The sequence below is a fragment of the Xenopus laevis genome, chromosome 7S (assembly GCF_017654675.1).
Source record: "Xenopus laevis strain J_2021 chromosome 7S, Xenopus_laevis_v10.1, whole genome shotgun sequence".
Taxonomy (NCBI): domain Eukaryota; kingdom Metazoa; phylum Chordata; class Amphibia; order Anura; family Pipidae; genus Xenopus; species Xenopus laevis.
The window spans coordinates 59,322,916-59,344,115 of record NC_054384.1 but is presented as its reverse complement, the minus strand read 5'-3'; the positions used below and the strand labels follow the sequence as shown (position 1 = coordinate 59,344,115).

Here is a 21,200-nt window from a genome sequence, read left to right as displayed (position 1 = left end):
GTTTTACGCGCACTATGTGCGAGGCTCTATTTTTCCCTCCCCCTCACTGATTTGCATATGCAAATTAGGGTTCAGCTTCGGTTCCGTATTCGGCCGACTCTTTCACAAAGAATTCAGGGGTTCGGCCGAATCCTAAAAAGTGGATTTGGTGCATCCCTATCATTTTGGACAGAACATTTTGTTTCTGTATGAAGCTTGGATTAGATATTGATACATATAACAGCCTGATGTATGTATTAGTATTTGTAGTCTATGTAAGTACCCTTTATTCTTACTTCTTTGTAACTTTACCCTATTTTTTAATAAACAGTTTCTAAAAGTTTGAAATTCAAAGGTGTTAAGTGCCCTTTCTAATCTTTGAAGTTACTGTAGTGCTTTTCATTCGTCATTGTTCATCAGTATGTTCCTGCTGAATAATAACGCTTCTTTCCTTTTAACAGAGGAACTGCTGATGAAATTTCTGGCTCTCACAAATCACTACCAAGTACCAGAGGAGATCAGACGGTAAGTCCTTTGTGGTAATGCAAAGTTTTAAAATTAAAGAGGTTTATTTACACGGTTAATTTAGGTTGAATAAAAGGTTCAACCCTTTCATGTCATCTTCCAGCATCTATCAATATATCTTTCTACACAAACAGACATATCTATACATTCACTTACAAGTCCTTCTGCAGTCTGACATCCTCAAACTGACACCCACAAAACCCTTAAGGAGCCTTCCAACGCAACTCCATTTAGTGTATAGCTACCATTTCAATTACTATATATTTGTATATATGATATATTTTATATTTTTCTTTTTAGTATATATGTATATATATATATATATATATATATATATATATATATACATATATATATATATATATATATAAATGTTCAGTGTGGTCCGCACACGCTCTCCTTTGTTTAATTAATCATTAGTTGTTGCGGGTGCTGTGCTCAATTGGAAAATGTAGAAAATACTGCTGTTGCACGCACTCCTGCAGAAATCACTGTTTATTGGTCATAAAGCATTAAAATACATCAACGTTTTGGTCCATGGTCTGGGACCTTTCTCAAGATGTATAACCATATAAAAACATTGTTACAAAGATACAAAATTTAAAACCATTGTTGCTCCTCCCATAGTGTGACCTCATTTCTCCACCTGTCAAGGTAATGCACCTCAGCAGGATTAAAGGGAAAGTGAAGCAACCTCAAAATATCAAAGAATGTTTGCACAGGTTGAATTTAAACATATGGATATTCACATTACACACATTATGAAAGATCCTGTGATCAGCGTCTCTCAAGGAAGCAATTGAACGAACAATATTCGTTCAAACCCCCAGGTGTCAACGTCCCCAATTTTTTTATCCAAAATATTTCACGCTGTAATAATAAACGTGACCGATCGCCACCTCGTTTGGGCATAGGAATGTGGTCGATTGCAATATATTTAAAGGTAGGTAACCTGTGTCCCATCTCCAAAAAGTGTTTTGCCACCGGTTTGGTGGTTTTCTGATCACGAAAAGCAGTATTGATGGCTGATCTATGGCCATCCATCCGTAGTCTAAGCATTAAGTCTGTCTTGCCGACATATGGAAGCCCACAAGGGCACGTGAATAAGTAAATAACATGTGTTGTAGTACAAGTAATATCTTGTCTTATATTAAACCTGTGTCCTGTATGTGGATGGACAAATGTTGTGCCTGGTGTCATATGGCGGCAAGACAGAGATATTAGCAACTGTTGATGTTGTCAGTTTATACACAAGCATCCCCCACTTAGAGGGTTTACAAGCAGTAGAAAGATCATTGTTGGAAAAGACTGACTTCATTGGTCCACCCATAAAATTCATCATTGAACCTATAAATTTATGTTTGAGTTTGAATTATTTTCGCTTTGAAAACAGTTTTTACCAACAAGTATTGGGGACGGCGATGGGGGCCCCAATGGTGCCCTCCTATGTCAACCTCTTTATGCATCAATTTGAATCAATTAATATTTTACCTAAATATGGCAATAACATTTTGCTTTATAGACGTTTCATCGATGACATCATCATTATTTGGAGAGGTGACACACACAGTTTTTTGTCTATGGTGGAAACACTAAATACATGTCATGAGTCTATTAAATTTACGGCCAAATGTGGCACTGAATTGGAGTTTCTAGATATCCATTTAAAGCTGAATGTACTGACCATTAACTTTTCACTCTATTGTAAGACCACAGATAGAAATACATTACTACACGCCAGAAGTTGCCATGCACCTGCCTTAAAATGATCTTTGCCTTTTTCACAATTTTTATGAGTATTACGTAACAATTCGGAATCAACTGTATGTGAGACCCAATTGTTGCAAATGAAAGATAGGTTTATACAACGTGGATACTCTGGCAAAGATCTTGATAAGGCCCTTTTAAAGGCTAGAAATAAAGTTGATATAGGACATACTACTCAAAAAAAATAATAATCCTTTAATTCTTTCGACTTGTTATAACACTTTGGCTCCCTCTATTGGTCAAGCTAACTATTGGCGTACTATTAAAGCAGATGAAACTATTGGTAAATTATGTCCAATTGTTGGTTATAGAAGGGGCCAAAATCTTAGAGATTTGCTAGTCAAGAGCGATCCATTGAAAAGCTACACTCCAATAAATTTGTCCCCAATGTGGTTGCTGGCCAATAAAGTCGAATGCTTTAAGTGTCCCTCGTGTCTGTCTTGCCGCCATATGACACCAGGCACAACATTTGTCCATCCACATACAGGTTTAATATAAGACAACATATTACTTGTACTACAACACATGTTATTTACTTAATCACGTGCCCTTGTGGGCTTCCATATGTCGGCAAGACAGACTTAATGCTCAGACTACGGATGGATGGCCATAGATCAGCCATCAATACTGCTTTTCGTGATCAGAAAACCACCAAACCGGTGGCAAAACACTTTTTGGAGATGGGACACAGGTTACCTACCTTTAAATATATTGCAATCGACCACATTCCTATGCCCAAACGAGGTGACGATCGGTCACGTTTATTATTACAGCGTGAAATATTTTGGATAAAAAAATTGGGGACGTTGACACCTGGGGGTTTGAACGAATATTGTTCGTTCAATTGCTTCCTTGAGAGACGCTGATCACAGGATCTTTCATAATGTGTGTAATGTGAATATCCATATGTTTAAATTCAACCTGTGCAAACATTCTTTGATATTTTGAGGTTGCTTCACTTTCCCTTTAATCCTGCTGAGGTGCATTAACTTGACAGGTGGGGAAATGAGGTCACACTATGGGAGGAGCAACAATGGTTTTAAATTTTGTATCTTTGTAACAATGTTTTTATATGGGTATACATCTTGAGAAAGGTCCCAGACCATGGACCGAAACATTGATGTATTTTAATGCTTTATGACCAATAAACAGTGATTTCTGCAGGAGTGCGTGCAACAGCAGTATTTTCTATTATATATATATATATATATATATATATATATATATATATATATATATATATATATATATATATATATATATATATATATATATATATATATATCTATATATATATATATATATATATATATATATATATAATATCTCCAGTATCCACACTCCAACAACGCAATTGCAGGGGTGCACGGCCAAATGTCAATCATATACTCTCAATTTTGAATAAAGCATTCCCAGGCTAGCACTTCCCTTAGTAAATCAAGTGATTTTATTTTTCACACATCACAGTGCTCCAACGTTTCGGTCCCTCTTTTTTTTTTTTAAATATATTTATCCTTTATACTATTTAGTATATTTAGTATATATTGGTTTTGCCATATGCATAATCCGGAATTTATTAATGTTGAACTAATTTGGCAGTTTTCTGCATAGTTCATCAATTTATGTAAAGCTCTCGGCAAAGTGGAAACTTCCTCCATAGGGTCTACCAAATAGCAAATAACAGCCCTTATTTGCCTCCACAGGAACTTTTTTCATGCTTGTGTTGCTCCCCAAAAGTTTTTACAATTGAAAGTAAAAAAGGTTGGGATCCCCTGTCTTAAATTATAGATATTTGTCAATTTAGAGGTTGCTTACTCCTGCCTTGTTTTGTAGTACAATCTTAACTACATGTTTGCAGTATGTGCCCTGGTTTATATAATTCATTTGTAATGTCTCTATATTTCAGACTGCCATGTCGGAGATGTGTGATTGTTGGTAATGGGCACCTTTTAAAAAACAGTTTATTGGGAGAAACTATCAATAAATACGATGTTGTGATCAGGTAAAAAAAAAAATTAGATTGAATATAGTCTGTCATTTTTTTATTTAGCATTACACAATAGGGCTCATTTACATTCCACAAGTACTGCAATTTTCAAAGTTTTGAAGTTTGTTTGTTGTCATTTCCGGTGTGTGAGTGATGTGTACACCCAATTCTTTAGGTACAAGTGTGCTGTGCCTTTTGAGGCCTTGCCTACATAAATAGGCAAAACGGCACGGAAGGCAGGAAGAACTAATCAGCTCCAAGTGTAACTATAAAGAAGTGCAAGGAGTGCACTTTGTGGTTTTACAGGCAATGGAATGTGTGGAAATTGTGGGGACTGCAAATTAGTTTGTGGACATAAATAAGCCCTAGCATTTATGTGCAAGCAGTATATAAATGAATAAGACCCAGCCAAGACACCAGTGGGGGTTATTTAGTAAAGTTAGAACTGGGGAATCTTGAATGTTTCTGGCCCACTGTATAGCTTATGTACATTTAATGACATAGTGGCCTATGTGTAAGACCCTGGAATTTTGTGAGACACCAGAAGGTGGCTTTAGGTAAGCTGTATGACCCATAGTAACCAAATATCAGTCAGCTGAATTTTTAGTAAGACTAATGAAAGTAAACCCTCCCCCAAACAATTTACATGTAAAACCATGTAAATTAACAATTTTCATAATATACTTTTTTAGTAGTATGTGCCATTGGGTAATCATAAATAGAAAACTGCCATGCAAAATAAGGGCTGCCCCCCTGGGATGCACACACAAACCATACTTGTTAGGTCACGTGAGCCAATTAACAGACAGATTTCTGTCTTTTGCTTCCACACTTGTTCCTGTTACAGTTAGAGTTGCAGTATTTCTGGTCAGGTGATCTCTAAAGCAGCAAATCACGAAAATGGTGGATCAAGGCAAGAGATGTAAAAGGGCAATATTTATATAAATATATATACCACTTTGGTGAGATTTTGTAATATGCCACTTAATTTGATATAAACTGTTACTTAAATATTAATTTTGGAGGTAAAGTTTTCTTTGAATTGATTTAATTTCAATTCAAACAAGGTTCAAATCACCATACCCTTTCCCTTTACTGCAAGACCATCAATTTCTAGCTGTCCATGTTGGCACTGGAGGGGCTAGTCACCACACACAGTCCACCATGCTGCTCTGCCTTACACATTTCACATGGCTTCATCAGGGGCACAAGAACCGAGTCCACTGCATTTGTCACAATTGTGGCAGAATGAATACCACTGCACATGTGCCAGTTGTGGCTGATGTTTTCAGAGTGGGGATTGTGTAACCTCTGTTGGGCAGCATTTAAAACAACCAATGAATCTATTTGATACAGGTATGGGATTTCTTATCCTCAAACCTTTCCTTTTTCTCTGTAAAAGTTAACCAGTACCCTGTATTTAATTTGTAACTAAGCTACATAAATCCATATTGGTGGCAACAATCCTATTGGGTTTGTTTCATGTTTAAATGATTTTATAGTCGATTTAAGGTATGGTGAAATTGACTAAAATACCTTATTTGGAAAACTCCAGGTTCTGGAGCTTTATAAATACTTCATAATAACATTTATTTTTATTTCTGTGTAATATTCATATTATCCTTATTTCTGGAACTAATGTTTCTTTCTTTTTTTACACAGGTTAAACAATGCTCCAGTCCATAAATATGAAAAAGACGTGGGCAATAAGACAACTATGCGCCTTTTCTACCCAGAGTCTGCTGATTTTGATCCTGAGCTGGATAACAACCCAGACACTCTGTTGGTGTTGGTGCCATTCAAGCCTCTAGACATCCAGTGGATGAAGATAATCTTAAACAATGAGAAAAGGGTATGTCATACAAAATCTATTAAATATAGACACTAGAAATTGCTGGCTAATATTATATACAGTTTGTGCAGGGTTATCACTGGTGTGCAACTTAATTCTGGTACAACTAATTGAACCTGCTATTATTTTGAGATACCGAGCATGGGTACATTTTGGAATTAAGGTTGCACACCAATAAAACATTGTATATGTCAACAACCAAAAGAAAAAGATAATAAAAAAATATTTATCAGATTAATTAAACATCAAAGTTTGGTATTGTATACAGCGACCAAGCATTATTTCCCAAAAATTGGATTTTATTGCACATTATGTCAAGATAAAGAAGAAATCATACATTTTTATGTAGGCAAAAAATGAAGAATTAAACATAACTATTTTAAGGGGCCGATTCACTAAATTCGAGTGAAGGATTCGAAGTAAAAAAAACTTCGAATTTCAAAGTATTTTTTGGGCTACTTCGACCATCGAATGGGCTACTTCGACCTTCGACTACGACTTTGAATCGAAGTATTCGAAGTAAAAATCGTTTGACTATTCGACCATTCGATAGTCGAAGTACTGTCTCTTTAAAAAAAACTTCGACCCCCTAGTTTGCCATCTAAAAGCTACCGAAGTCAATGTTAGCCTATGGGGAAGGTCCCCATAGGCTTGCCTAAGTTTTTTTGATCGAAGGATATTCCTTCGATCGTTGGATTAAAATCCTTCGAATCGAATGATTTGAAGGATTTAATCGCTCGATCGAAGGAATAATCCTTCGATCGTACGATCGCAGTATTTGCGCTAAATCCTTCGACTTCGATATTCGAAGTCGAAGGATTTCAATTCCTAGTCGAATATAGAGGGTTAATGGGCTCTTGCACACAAACCGTTTCATTGATTACTTTACATTCTGCTGAATTGTTTGTTTTTAGCTCCAATCCATGCCATCTAAGATGAAATCTCTTCTTTTTTAGGTCCGTAAAGGTTTTTGGAAAATGCCTCCTATCATTTGGGAAGGAGAAGCTGAAAACATTCGCATCTTAAACCCATATTACATGGCAGTTACTGCTATACAGATTCTTGAATCTGAAAATATGACAGCGGTAAGGGTGAAGCCATTGCAAAGTTTGTCTGCATATTATCCTGTGACTTTTTTTAACAAGGAATCTAAATGATAAAATCATTCCCCAACTTATTTGGAAATGCACTGCTATTCTGGCCGACGTGTGTTACAAGGGCTCATTTACTAATCTTGTTTTATTTGATACATGCAAGCAGTTATGTAATGAAACAGTGACAGGGAAATGTAATAAAAGGTACAAAATTAGCACCTATATAGCAACCAGTCATTTAAAGGAACAGTTCAGCGTGAAAATAAAAACTGTGTAAATAGGCTGTGCAAAATAAAAAATGTTTCTATTTTAGTTAGTTAGCCAAAAGGGGTTGTTCACCTTCCAAACATTTTTTACAGTTCAGTTGTTTTCACATTGTTCCCCAGAAATAAAGACTTTTTTCAATTGCTTTCCATTATTTATTTATTTTTACTGTTTTTCCAATAGTTTAAAGTTGAATGTTCCTGTCTGGCAGCTCAGTAATTCAGTCGCAGACTCTAAACTATTACAATTTTGCAACATTTAGTTGATACATTTCTCAGCAGCTTCTCTGGAGTATTAGGGCAGAGACAGACGCCAAGTTTCAGGGAGATTTAGTTGCCCAGCGACTAATGGCCTCTTCTTCAGGCAACTAATCTCCCCGAAAAGCCTTCCCGCCAGCTAGAATCTAAATCATTGGCGGGATGGCACTCGGAGCAATTTGTTTTCTGAAATCGACCGAAGTTTCCTCGTGAGGCAACTTTGGGTGACCTCAGAAAACAAATGCTCCGAGTGCCATCCTGCCGGCGATTTTGATTCTAGCCAGAAGAGAGGCAGTTTGGGGAGATTAGTCACCCGACGAAGAGTCATTTTGTCGCTGGGCGGCTAATCTCCGCCAGTAGCTTTGTGTGCCCCTGCCCCTACAAATATTGTATCAATTCTAACAGCTGCCTGTAATGAAACCCAGAGATTCTGCTCAGCAAGGACAAATAAAAGAAATGTATCAACTACATATGTATCAATTCAGAACAGTTTACAGGGTCAGCGACCCCCCCTCCTGAGCTGCTTTAGAAGGTGAGAAATTACACTTTACACTTCAATATTAGAAAAACTGTGACACAGAAAATAGAAAGTAATTGGAAAAAGTCGTTATTTCTGGTTATCTATCTGAAAACAACTAGTTGTTTGAAGGTAAACAACCCCTTTAATGAAACCCAGAGATTCTGCTCAGCAGGGACAGATATAAGAAATGTATCAACTAAATAGTTACATACCGTACATACTCGAGTATAAGCTGAGTTTTTCAGCATCTAAAATGTGCTGGAAAAGTCTAACTCGCCTTATACTCGAGTCAGCTGAGATTGCAGTCACAATCATTCCTTTTAATCATTCCTATACCAACAGTTCGCTTGGGGAGAGACTGCAATATCACACAGCACCCTCTGTTGGTTATATGAAAGAATAACAGTGCGCCCTCTGTTGGTTATATGAAAGAATAACAGTGACTGCAATATCACACAGCCCCATCTGTTGGTTATATGAAAGAATAACAGTGACTGCAATATCACACAGCACCCTCTGTTGGTTATATGAAAGAATAACAGTGCACCCTCTGTTGGTTATATGAAAGAATAACAGTGACTGAAATATCGCACAGCACCATCTGTTGGTTATATGAAAGAATAACAGTGACTGCAATATCACACAGCACCCTCTGTTGGTTATATGAAAGAATAACAGTGCACCCTCTGTTGGTTATATGAAAGAATAACAGTGACTGCAATATCACACAGCTCCATCTGTTGGTTATATGAAAGAATAACAGTGCACCCTCTGTTGGTTATATGAAAGATTAACAGTGACTGCAATATCACACAGCACCCTCTGTTGGTTATATGAAAGAATAACAGTGACTGCAATATCACACAGCGCCCTCTGTTGGTTATATGAAAGAATAACAGTGACTGCAATATCACACAGTGCCCTCTGTTGGTTATATGAAGGATTAACAGTGATGGCAATATCACACAGCGCCCTCTGTTGGTTATACGAAAGATTAACAGTGATGACAATATCACACAGCACCCTCTGTTGGTTATATGAAAGAATAACAGTGACTGCAATATCACACAGCACCCTCTTTTGGTTATATGAAGGATTGACAGTGATGGCAATATCACAGAGCACCCTCTGCACATGGTAGTGGGACAGTGGGACAATGCACACAGTAATCCGTTTGGCAATTCTCTGTCACTATCAACTTTGCAAAGAAGTCTGGTTGATCGCTGGGGGGGTCGCTTTGGCGGAATGTGCACTGCTGGGAGACAGGGCTGTAGTGTCTAGGCTTATACTCGAGTCAATAAGTTTTCCCAGTTCGTAGGTAAAATTAGGTACCTCGGCTTATACTCGGGTCAGCTTATACTCCAGTATATACGGTAGTTACATAGTTAAATTGGGTTGAAAAAAAGACAAAGTCCATCAAGCCCTTTTGAATTTCCTCATGTGTGAACCATGCATTATTAGTTGTATTACTAGAATTGGGACTATCAAGAAGGAAACCTTCATTAACTGGTTCCTCATTTGTGTAGACAGATGAAAAATATGTGTTCAGAATCTGCACTTTTTTTTTTGTTTTCATCAACCAGCTGACCCCCCTCTAATATTAAAGGTCCCACCCCTTCCTGCTTCATTTTTTTTTTTTTTACTATTAGCATATTTAAAAATCATTTTGGATTCTTTTACTGCTTACTGCAACATCCTTCCGAGAGCTGCTTTAGAAGGTAAAAAAATTAGACTTACAATTCAATATTAGAAAACTAGTTTTACTTAAGGCAACTGTACAGAATATTGTCATTCCTTTAAAATACTTTGAATTTTTTGGTGTTACGGTTCCTTTAAATCTGTTGCATAAATGGCAAGACAAGCTTACCATCCCATAAAGCATTTTTTAGCAAGTCCCAGGCCTAGTGATGATTATGACATGAGTTTAACATTGTACAACTTTATGGGTAGACTTTTAACACTTGCCATTTTTTCCTACAGATACCCACAACAGGGATGTTGGCCATGACATTTGCTCTTCACTTCTGTGACATGGTTCACATAGCCGGTTTTGGCTACCCTGCGCTCACCAATAAAAAGCAACCCATTCACTATTATGAGAAGGTGACCATGAAGTCTATGGCTGTAAGTTTCTTAATGTGTATAATACAATTGTTCCTTTGACATTGGCTGCCATTCACACCGATTTCCATATAATATCGCACTTTTTTGATTTTATAAGCATAAGGGAACAATTTGGCTTATGTAACGTAAAGTGTGTATAGTTTATTATTTATTCGTGTTTTTCTGTTGGTTCTGTAGGAGACTGGGCATAACATTACCCTGGAAGCTCAAGCAATAAAACGTCTTCTTCAGCAAGGGATTATTTCCAATTTGACTTACTTTTAAATGTGTTCATCTCACACTTTGGTCTTTTGGAGAATGTAAACCTTTGGCAATACCTACTACAGACTTAAGGTAGATTCTGTAATGCCATGGAGTATATGAAGACATAATCCATAGAATGTCCCCGGTGGATACGTTTGTAATCACTGTGGACCAAATAAAGACAACGTACATTAGTTTGAACCCAAAAGGTTTTCTAAATACTTTTCTTGGACTTGTTTTTTTTAACTCAACAGTCATTTTCTAAAAAAAAAGGAACAAGAAAAAAATCAACAATTTAATATTTATTTGGAAATGTATGCACTGGTATTGTCAATACCAATAATTCATGAAGAGGACTTGTCAAGAAGTGATGACTGAGGATCAACACAAATGAATTACTGAAGTACTTGTTAACAACCTGATTCCAAGTTTATTGCACATTTTATTATTTAATTGTTTTATTATTATTGTAATTATAGAAGATTGAATGTTTGGCTCCTGAATGAGCTGTACAAAGCCAGACAGAGAATTGTAGAAAAATAAATTAAAAATAATGAAACAAAATAACAAGAGTATTATATAAGGGGCGAGTCTCCTTTTTTAATGTGCCATTTCCTTCTGTGTATGATGTTGTTAAATTCCAGAAAAGATGACTCAGATTTGCTGCCTGCCTTTTGTAAGTTTTTCTTATGTTTCATTAAGCGGCATTGGTATACTGTGAGTCCATACTGTGTTCCATTTTATTTCCAGACAAATTTTACTTGAAAATTTTACACACTGGAGCATATTTTGTAAGTGTGTAAAAACAGCACCCGCAGAGTGAAACTCTGTCACTTACTATTCAGTGGTCTGGGATTTTAGGGACATATTTCTAAAAGATTGACTTTCACACTAAAAATCGCTTAAAAATGCCCCACTGTGGGAGGGCGTGGCCTAGCGTGCAATGGAGTAGGACGCACAAGCCAGGAGCTCCGCTTCAATTGATCCTGAACGATTGTTTTTGGGAAGGTTTCCCACTTTGGCTGGTCACATCAGTTGCCTCCTTTTATCGCCCAGCTGGACTACTATGGGAGGCAATAAGAAAGGAGCCGAAACGGCGACGAATAAGATGGACAAATTTGTCCGCCACCAATCCCAAGATAGCGCCCGCTCTCATAGAGGTAATACCTCCTCAGCGCAAGATGTGTCGGATGACCAAGGCCTGACTGACTGAGCCCACTTTGAAGGAGGTACTGCAAGCTATCCGTGATACTCGGCAGGCTGTGGAAGTCAAGATTGATACCCGTGTGGAAGAGGTTAAAATTGATATTGCGCTTCTACGACAAGACTTGCAGTCCCTCAGAGAGAGAACTACGGAAGCTGAACGGCGCATCTCCGACCTGGAAGATGTAACGAGAGAGCTACCGCAAAGCCTACGGGACTTACAGGCACAGTTGCGCACTTGTAAGGCGCGGGCTGACGACCTAGAGGGCCGACAACGACGCAACAATATCCGAGTACTGGGTGTGCCTGAGGGGGCGGAAGGCCCTACTCCAGAAATATTCTTGGAGAACCTGATTAAGGACAAGATGGCGGCCGGACAACTCTCCGAACATTTCCTTATAGAGCGGGCCCATCGGATTCCATCCCAAAGACCCCCGCCGGGGACCCCGCCTCGGACGCTGATCGCCAAAATCCTGAACTACCGTTACCGAGATGCTGTCCTCCGATACATGCGACAGGAGGAACCAGTGAAGTTGGACGAGGCCACCATTTTGTTTTTTCCGGATTACACCATTGAGGTGCAAAAGCTGCGGGCCAAGTTTACAGAAGTCCGGAAAAAGCTTCAAAAGAAGGGTATGGTGTACTCCACACTGTTTCCGGCGAAGCTGCGGGTGGTTGATGGCAACAACACAAGGTTTTTTACCTCCCCGCAAGAGGCCATGGACTGGATAGAGCGGCATTAGAGGACGGACTTTCCGGGATCCGTGAGTACAATAGTGTGCGGGCTTGTCCCTTGCTGACGACCCTTCATGGGGCCTGGGCCCGGCGGGATGACTTTGGCTTTGGCAGTCCAGGACATGATGGCGTCCGTATAGGCAATTTAAGGGCCTTATGTTAATATCACTACGTTTATGTGACTTTTGTTGGTCTCACCATTGCAGGGAGATTAATCTCACAAGTTCATTTATGGGAACCTCCCTCACATCTACTAGCGGAACTGGCTAGATTTGAAGTTATTTTAGTAATAAGACTTACTCTATTGGGTTACCCCTGCTCCTATGCAGAGGCACTTGTTTAGTTTGGGGATGAGGCTTGCCCAAGTTGGGAAGGTAAGCAGGGTGGGTTGGATGGGTATTTGGATTTCACTGTTTTTCCCTATCTCTCTTTTTTCTTCCCCCTTGGTACAATACTTCATGAATGTACATCTCGTATCTGTTATACTATGTCAATGCTTACTGTTGCCTCTTGGAACGTGAGAGACCTGAATGATAAGGTTAAAAGAGCTCTATTGTTTGCCTCCCTTAAGCAGTACTCCCCAGCAGTGGTTTGTTTGCAGGAAACCCACCTGACAGGTCAGAGGGTGTTGGCGCTTAAAAAGTCCTGGATGGCACAAACTTACCACTCCTGCTTCTCCACCCATGCAAGGGGAATCTCAGTGTTAGTTAAAAAGCAAATTCCATTTATTTTACACCAAGTTATGACTGATCACTGGGGCCGATATATTATTTTGCATTGTACTATTTTCACATACGAGTTCATTCTGATCAATGATATATTCCTCCACCTCTGTCCTTAGATCTGTTGAATCTAATTTTACGTAAGGTAGCCCTATTGCCACCTCATCCTCAATGCTGGGTGGGGGATTTTAACGGCTATTTGCAACCCGATATGGATAAGCTTAATGCTACTGATAATAGGCCTACCAAGCTGGCCCAATGGGTAGACTCCGTTGGATTACGGGATGCCTGGAGGGTTAAATATCCAGACTCCAAAGCCTTCTCTTGCCACTCATTGTCCCACCAATCAATGTCACGCATTGACTTGGCCCTGGTATCCCCCGAATTGTTGCCGAAAATTTCCCATATTGAATACAATACTAGATCGATTTCGGACCATTCACTACTGTTAATTCAACTCTCGATTTCTCCGGTTACGTCTGCTAGGAGATGGCGCCTCAGCCCGTTATGACTGAAACAGACAGAGGAGCTGGAGAAAGCTCGAGATTCAGCGGTCCATTATTGGGATGACAACCAGGGCTCCGCCGCACCACCGGTGCTATGGGATGCGTTTAAGGCTGTTAATAGGGGAGCCTTAATTCAAGCGATCCACACAGTTCGAGCTCGTAATAAACAAGAAGTGAATTTGGCACAGTCTCGGGTGGAGGAGTTGGAGTCTGCATATATACAGTCCCCTACCAGTGAGAATCATGACCTGTTAGTACAGGCGCAAGGGAGGTATAGGTGCACACTTACTAAAATCACCCAAAAGAAGTTACTCTATGCATCCCAAAGGGGTTTTGAGCAGGGGGGAAAATCGGGTACTTTGTTGGCATACCTGTCCAAAATCTCCTCCCCTCAAACTGTTATTTCTGGAGTTAGGGACGAGGTAGGCAATTTTATTACTGACCCGGAACGTATGGCGTCTCAATTTGCCTCATTTTATGAATCCCTGTATAATACGAGGGTTACCTATAGTTCGGGAGAATTGGATACCTTCCTTGATGCCATCCCCTTCCCACAGCTTCCTGGGGACCATGCCCAATATCTAAACAGACCTATTTCCTTACAGGAAATTAGAGATGCCGTTCATTCTATGGCCACATCTAAATCTCTGGCTCTCGATGGGTTGCCTAGCGAATGGTATAAAGCCCTAGGGGAAGAGATTATTGGCACTCTGCACACTATCCTAACTCAATCCTATGAGCAGAACCAACTTCCACAGTCGTTTTATTCAGCGCTGATTGTGTTGATTCATAAGGAGGGCAAGGATCCAGAACTTTGCGCCTCATATCGGCCAATATCTCTTTTAAATGTTGATGCAAAAATATTGGCCAAGGTGCTGGCTACTCGACTATCATCAGTGATTTCCCTGTTGGTTCATCCAGATCAGACGGGCTTTATGCCAGGCCGTTCAACTGATGTTAACCTGAGGAGACTCTATTTTAACCTACAGGTACCTCATGACAATGCAGGATAGCTGTGGCCTTAGATTCAGAGAAGGCATTTGATTCGGTCGAATGGGACTACTTGTGGGCGGTTCTCAGGAAGTTTGGGATAGGGGACCCGTTCATTAAATGGATACGACTTTTATATAAACATCCTAGGGCACAAATCAAGGTAAATGAAGTAATCACACCTCCATTTCAGCTACAAAGAGGCACGCGTCAGGGTTGCCCATTCTCCCTGATGCTATTTGCGTTGGCGATTGAGCCCCTTGCGTTAATGGTTCTGGATACCCCTCTGATTAAAGGGTTAAGGTATGGCAATATAGTGGAGAAAATATCGTTGTATGCTGACGATATCTTGTTGTATCTGGAAGATCCTGGCCCTTCGTTACAGACGGTCCTACAGGTCTTTAACTCCTTCACCATTTTTGCGGGGTTACGTATAAATTGGACTAAATCTATAATTTTCCCCATAGATCCGGTGAGGTGCCCTGGTCTACTAGCAGACACTCGATTACAATGTGTGGAGTCCTTTAAATACCTGGGCATTCACATTCATCGTGAACCAGACCTATTTATACCTATGAATGTCACCCCTATCACTCAGAAACTTAAATTGGCCCTCTTGGTTTGGGGTTCTCTGCCACTAACATTGTGGGGGAGGGTTAATTTGATTAAAATGGTTTACTTACCCAAATATCTTTATGTGTTTCATAACAGTCCAATCCCACTACCTAAGGAGATTTGTCCTTAATTACTCCATTTTTGTGGAACAATAAGGTGCCACGGATCTCCTCTAAGGCTCTGAATGTGCCCTATGATAAGGGAGGTCTTGGGTTACCTAACCTTCTTTACTATTACCTAGCATCGCAAATAGTCTATATTCATTGGTGGCTCACGCAAGATCTAGATAATCCAAATGTCTTACTTCAGGCTCATTGGGTAGGCTCACTGGAGGCACTACGGAACTGTCCGCTTCGGAAATTGAAAGACAATCCAAATCTCCCCCCTTGTATGCTGGCACCCTACCAAGCTTGGCAAAAGGCTATGAAATTGCTTGGTGGTAAGTCCCCGCTCGAGTCCCCATTTCTCCCACTATGGAATAACTCCCATTTGCCACATTTCTACGGGGCTGCTGTGGTCGACTATTGGGCATCCAAGAAGCTTAAGTATTTAGGAGATTTAATAGTGGACAGTCTTTTTGTGGACAAACTTAAATTAGAGCAGGAGTTGGCCATCCCTACGATTCCCATGTTTCGTTATCTCCAACTGAGGCATATGTTCCACTCACAATTCGGGGGACTAGTAGGTAACCTATCTGAACCAGCCATACTTACCTATTTACGTCAGCCTCACCCTCCTAAAATGATTTATATACACTAACCTCCTGCTATTAATGCCTTCCCCATTTGGGAGAGCTTATAACACGTGGAAGATAGACTTGCCATCCCTTACTACCGACCAATGGGAGGAAGAGACAGGGCACTTATACAACTTTTTGATCTCAGCTAGAGACAGGTTAATCCAACACAAGTTTCTATTACGTACCTACCTTACCCCTAACAGATTAGCTCGAATGGGTAGGTTAGCGGAGCCACGATGCTCAAGATGCCGTATAATGGATGGTTACTTCTGGCACATGGTATGGACCTGTCCGACAATAGTAGCCTACTGGAAGGAAGTGTGTGTATATATTTCGGAAGTCCTAGAGGTGCCTAGTGTGTATAGCCCTGAATGCTGCCTGTTGGGGATAGTAGAGCCTACTGCCAGCTGCCCATGTTAGACTAACTGTGAGGACATTACTATTCTATGCAAAAAAAATGCTGGTGATGCACTGGATCTCCCCAGACCCTCCGGTTAAAAGGAAGTGGATACAATATGTTAATAACATGCTTCCGTTAATAAAACTCACCTATGAAGCTCGGGGGTGTCCGGGTAAATTTCCGAAGCTGTGGGAACTGTGGTGTGATATTCACTTGGGTGCTGCTTTGCATTGATGTACTGAAATTTACTGTACATTTGATTGTATGCTATTTATGATATGATGTTATTGTACCTTTTTCTTTGACTTTTCCCTCCCCCCTTTTTACTTTCTGTATCCCTAATTTTTTGGAAAACAATAAAAAGGAAACCTGTTAAAAAAAAAAAAAAAAAAAAAATGCCCCACTGGGTCCATTTTACTAGAGCCTATTGATTGCATGTGGTTAATTTTGCAATAATGTTTAGATAATTGTTCTACTGATTTTATTTGTTTTATTCCAGAGGCACAGGTAAGTTATGGAAGTTGTAGCCCATTTTTGTTCTTTAGAAACTAGCAGAATATTACATACTTATTTAGTGTTTAAAACTTAAAAACACATTCTAAAGCATTGCTTCTTTCTGTAGTTCAAGTTTTGAGCCTCTACTGGCTTTTTTGCTTGGCCCCTTGAATTAATCTTCCTTATTCATTATTCCCTGTCCAGAGGGAATTAATTGCATGCTCTAAAAATTATGATATAATTGGGACCTGGTGGGATGAAACATGTGACTGGATTGTGAATTTAAATGGTTACACCCTTTTTAGGAGGGACAGAGGGATTAAAAAGGGTGGAGGAGTGTGTTTGTATGTAAAGCCTGAATTAAAGACATGCGCTAAAGAAATAACAATAGCTGGCACTGGTGAGGGTGTAGAATCACTCTGGGTAGAGATTTTGACTGGGCAAAAGGTTACAAAAAGAATTATCATTGGTGTATGCTATAAACCACCTCGTATAAGTGTCGAGTATCAAGCCCAGCTACTCTTGCAGATACAAGTGGCTTCACAGCTGGGTCAAGTTGTTGCTATGGGTGACTTCAATTATCCAGACATTGACTGGGGTAATGGGGTTGCTAAGACAGAAAAAGCTAGTAGGTTTGTAAATATGCTGAATGACAACTTTTTATTCCAGCTCGTTCAAGAACCTACTAGGAATAACTCTCTTTTGGACCTTGTAATAACTAACAATACTGAACTCATCTCTAACATTTGTGTGGGTGAGCATTTAGGGAATAGTGATCATAAAATGGTCTCCTTTGAGATTCTGTTGCAGAAGCAATTCTATAAGGGAGTAACTAAAACACTAAATTTCAGACGTGCAAACTTTGACAGTATAAGGGCATCTCTGCAACATATTAAGTGGGAAATGCTTTTCACAGGGTTAAACACAGAACAAAAATGGGAAGTCTTTAAAATGCTGCTTAATAAATATACTTGTCAGTATATTCCACTTGTAAGCAAGGAACGTCGTTGCAAAGCAAAACCTTTTTGGTTCAATAGAAGCGTTGGTGTTGAGGTGGGTAAGAAAAGACGTGCTTTTAAGGCTTTCAAGTTAGCTGGTACAGCCGAAACATTTATAAGGTACAAGGAGGCCAATAAATCATGCAAGGAAGCTATAAGGCAAGCTAAAATTGCTATAGAAAAGGATATTGCAGCTAGCAGTAAAAAAAATCCAAAATTATTTTTTAAATTTGTTAATAGTAAAAAAATTAAGCAGGAAGGGGTGGGACCCTTACTATCAGAGGGGGGTCAGCTGGTTGATGAAAACAAAATAAAAGCGCAGATTCTGAACTCATATTTTTTATCTGTCTACACAAATGAGGAACCAGTATGTGAAGGTTTCCTTCTTAACAGTCCCAATTCTAGTAATACAACTAATGATGCATGGTTCACACATGAAGAAATTCAAAAGAGACATGTCAAGATTAACAAAGGTCCAGGGCCAGATGGTATTCATCCCAGGGTAATTAGCGAGCTTAGCTCTGTGATTGCCAAACCTCTTTACTTAATTTTTCAGGATTCATTGAGATCTGGCATAGTGCCGAGAGACTGGCGAATTGCTAATGTGGTGCCTCTATTCAAAAAAGGATCCCGTTCTCAGCCTCAAAACTATAGGCCAGTTAGTCTGACGTCAGTGGTAGGAAAGCTTTTCGAAGGATTAATAAAGGATAAGATACTGGACTTCCTAGCAAATCATAATACTATGAGTTTGTGCCAGCATGGTTTTATGCGTAATAGATCTTGCCAGACTAACTTAATTTCTTTTTATGAGAATGTAAGTAGAGACCTCGATTCTGGGATGGCAGTGGATGTGATTTACTTAGACTTTGCTAAAGCATTTGATACAGTGCCACACAAAAGGTTACTGGTTAAATTAAGGAATGTTGGCCTGGAACATAGTATTTGTACCTGGATAGAGAACTGGCTAAAAGATAGACTACAAAGAGTGGTGGTAAATGGAACATTTTCTAATTGGACCAGTGTTGTTAGTGGAGTACCGCAGGGCTCTGTACTAGGTCCCTTGCTTTTCAACTTGTTTATTAATGAACTGGAGGTGGGCATTGAAAGTACTGTTTCTATTTTTGCAGATGATACTAAATTGTGCAGCACTATAGGTTCCATGCAGGATGCTGCCACTTTGCAGAGTGATTTGTCTAAACTGGAAAACTGGGCAGCAAACTGGAAAATGAGGTTCAATGTTGATAAATGCAAGGTTATGCACTTTGGCAAAAATAATATAAATGCAAGTTATACACTAAATGGCAGTGTGTTGGGAGTTTCCTTAAATGAGAAGGATCTAGGGGTCTTTGTAGATAACACGTTGTCTAATTCTGGGCAGTGTCATTCTGTGGCTACTAAAGCAAATAAAGTTCTGTCTTGCATAAAAAAGGGCATTAACTCAAGGGATGAAAACATAATTATGCCTCTTTATAGGTCCCTGGTAAGGCCTCATCTGGAGTATGCAGTTCAGTTTTGAACTCCAGTCCTTAAGAGGGATATAAATGAGCTGGAGAGAGTGCAGAGACGTGCAACTAAATTGGTTAGAGGGACGGAAGACTTAAATTATGAGGGTAGACTGTCAAGGTTGGGGTTGTTTTCTCTGGAAAAAAGGCGCTTGCGAGGGGACATGATTACACTTTACAAGTACATTAGAGGACATTATAGACAAATAGCAGGGGACATTTTTACCCATAAAGAGGATCACCGTACCAGAGGCCCTTTAGACTAGAAGAAAAGAACTTTCATTTGAAGCAACGTAGGGGGTTCTTCACAGTCAGGACAGTGAGGTTGTGGAATGCACTGCCGGGTGATGTTGTGATGGCTGATTCAGTTAAGGCCTTTAAGAATGGCTTGGATGATTTTTTGGACAGACATAATATCAAAGGCTATTGTGATATTAAGCTCTATAGTTAGTATAGGTATGGGTATATAGAATTTAATTCAAAGTAGGGAGGGGTGTGTGTATGGATGCTGGGTTTTCATTTGGAGGGGTTGAACTTGATGGACTTTGTCTTTTTTCAACCCAATTTAACTATGTAAAATTTAACTATGTAACTTCTTCCTACCACTAAATTGAAGAGGCCCTTCAAATAAGTGCTGAAATGCTATCCAGATTACTTTGCAAGTCCAACTGCTTTAGACTGAAGCTACTAGATACTGTATGAACTGGATTTATTTTTTACTGGTACAACTTGAGGATAAAGAACAGCAGATTTTAAGGTGCATTTGGAACGGGTCGAAGCTAAAACATAATATTTCCTAAAAATAATTAATATATTGATATTTTAATCTGTAATTGGTCAATAATTGTGCATATTGTTTCTAGGCACCTTTGGTAATGAAGAAAGTAACTACAGTAAAACAGACTGCATTTTTTCTTTATCCCAGCTTTTATATAAGGTTACATTAAATAAAATGACATTTTACCAACATTTTATCACAGTTTCTTTGAATAAATTGTGGGCAAATATGTTTTTTAATTGTGTTTTCTTCTAACATGCTTCCTCAAACAACTGAAAATAAAAAATGCAAAAAAAAGTTGTAAAGTTGTGTTCATAACTGAAAACACACTCTATATCATAATTCATTGTATTTTCTTCAATCAATTTTTTGCCCATGTTTAGAAATGTTGCTGAAGTCATAGCCACTACCCATTGGGAACACCATATTTTTCCTGTCTGTGCCATGGTGTTATGTAACCATGCTTTTTCTCTTTTTGCTCCCACATAACATGCGTGAGCCTTGGAAGTGTCACCTGATTGTTTTAACCTATGTATGGCCTCCTCAACCACACCAATCAAAATGGACACTGTTTATTAGTGACTTTGGATGTGAATAGCATGTTTACTGTGATCCCTCACAAACCAGGTATTGATGCTATTCATAAAACCTTGATGAGCTGTATTTTCACTTATTATGTTGGCTATGAAATAGCCAACATACTGTTCTTCGAGTTCAGCTCGTTCTTCTTATTATTATGTTGGCTATGAAATAGCCAACATACTGTTCTTCGAGTTCAGCTCGTTCTTCTTATTATTATGTTGGCTATGAAATAGCCAACATACTGTTCTTCGAGTTCAGCTCGTTCTTCTTATTATTATGTTGGCTATGAAATAGCCAACATACTGTTCTTCGAGTTCAGCTCG

General features: G+C 39.1%; 1 protein-coding gene across 4 annotated transcripts in view; it reads left to right on the top strand.

Annotated features, from left to right (window-relative positions):
• The window catches only part of LOC121396419 (CMP-N-acetylneuraminate-beta-galactosamide-alpha-2,3-sialyltransferase 4-like), a 123,887-nt gene extending 112,716 nt beyond the window's left edge, over positions 1 to 11,171 (top strand). For 3 of the 4 annotated variants that reach the window (XM_041571300.1, XM_041571301.1, XM_041571299.1), the window contains 6 exons: positions 441 to 504; positions 4,178 to 4,273; positions 5,921 to 6,110; positions 7,067 to 7,195; positions 10,226 to 10,369; positions 10,547 to 11,171. In XM_041571300.1, the coding sequence (XP_041427234.1) occupies positions 441 to 504; positions 4,178 to 4,273; positions 5,921 to 6,110; positions 7,067 to 7,195; positions 10,226 to 10,369; positions 10,547 to 10,633 (710 nt within the window). In that variant the 3' untranslated portion in view covers positions 10,634 to 11,171. The remainder of the gene's footprint in view (positions 1 to 440; positions 505 to 4,177; positions 4,274 to 5,920; positions 6,111 to 7,066; positions 7,196 to 10,225; positions 10,370 to 10,546) is intronic. The other variant, XM_041571302.1, reaches the window with a different exon arrangement.
• The last annotated feature ends 10,029 nt before the right edge of the window (positions 11,172 to 21,200 follow it).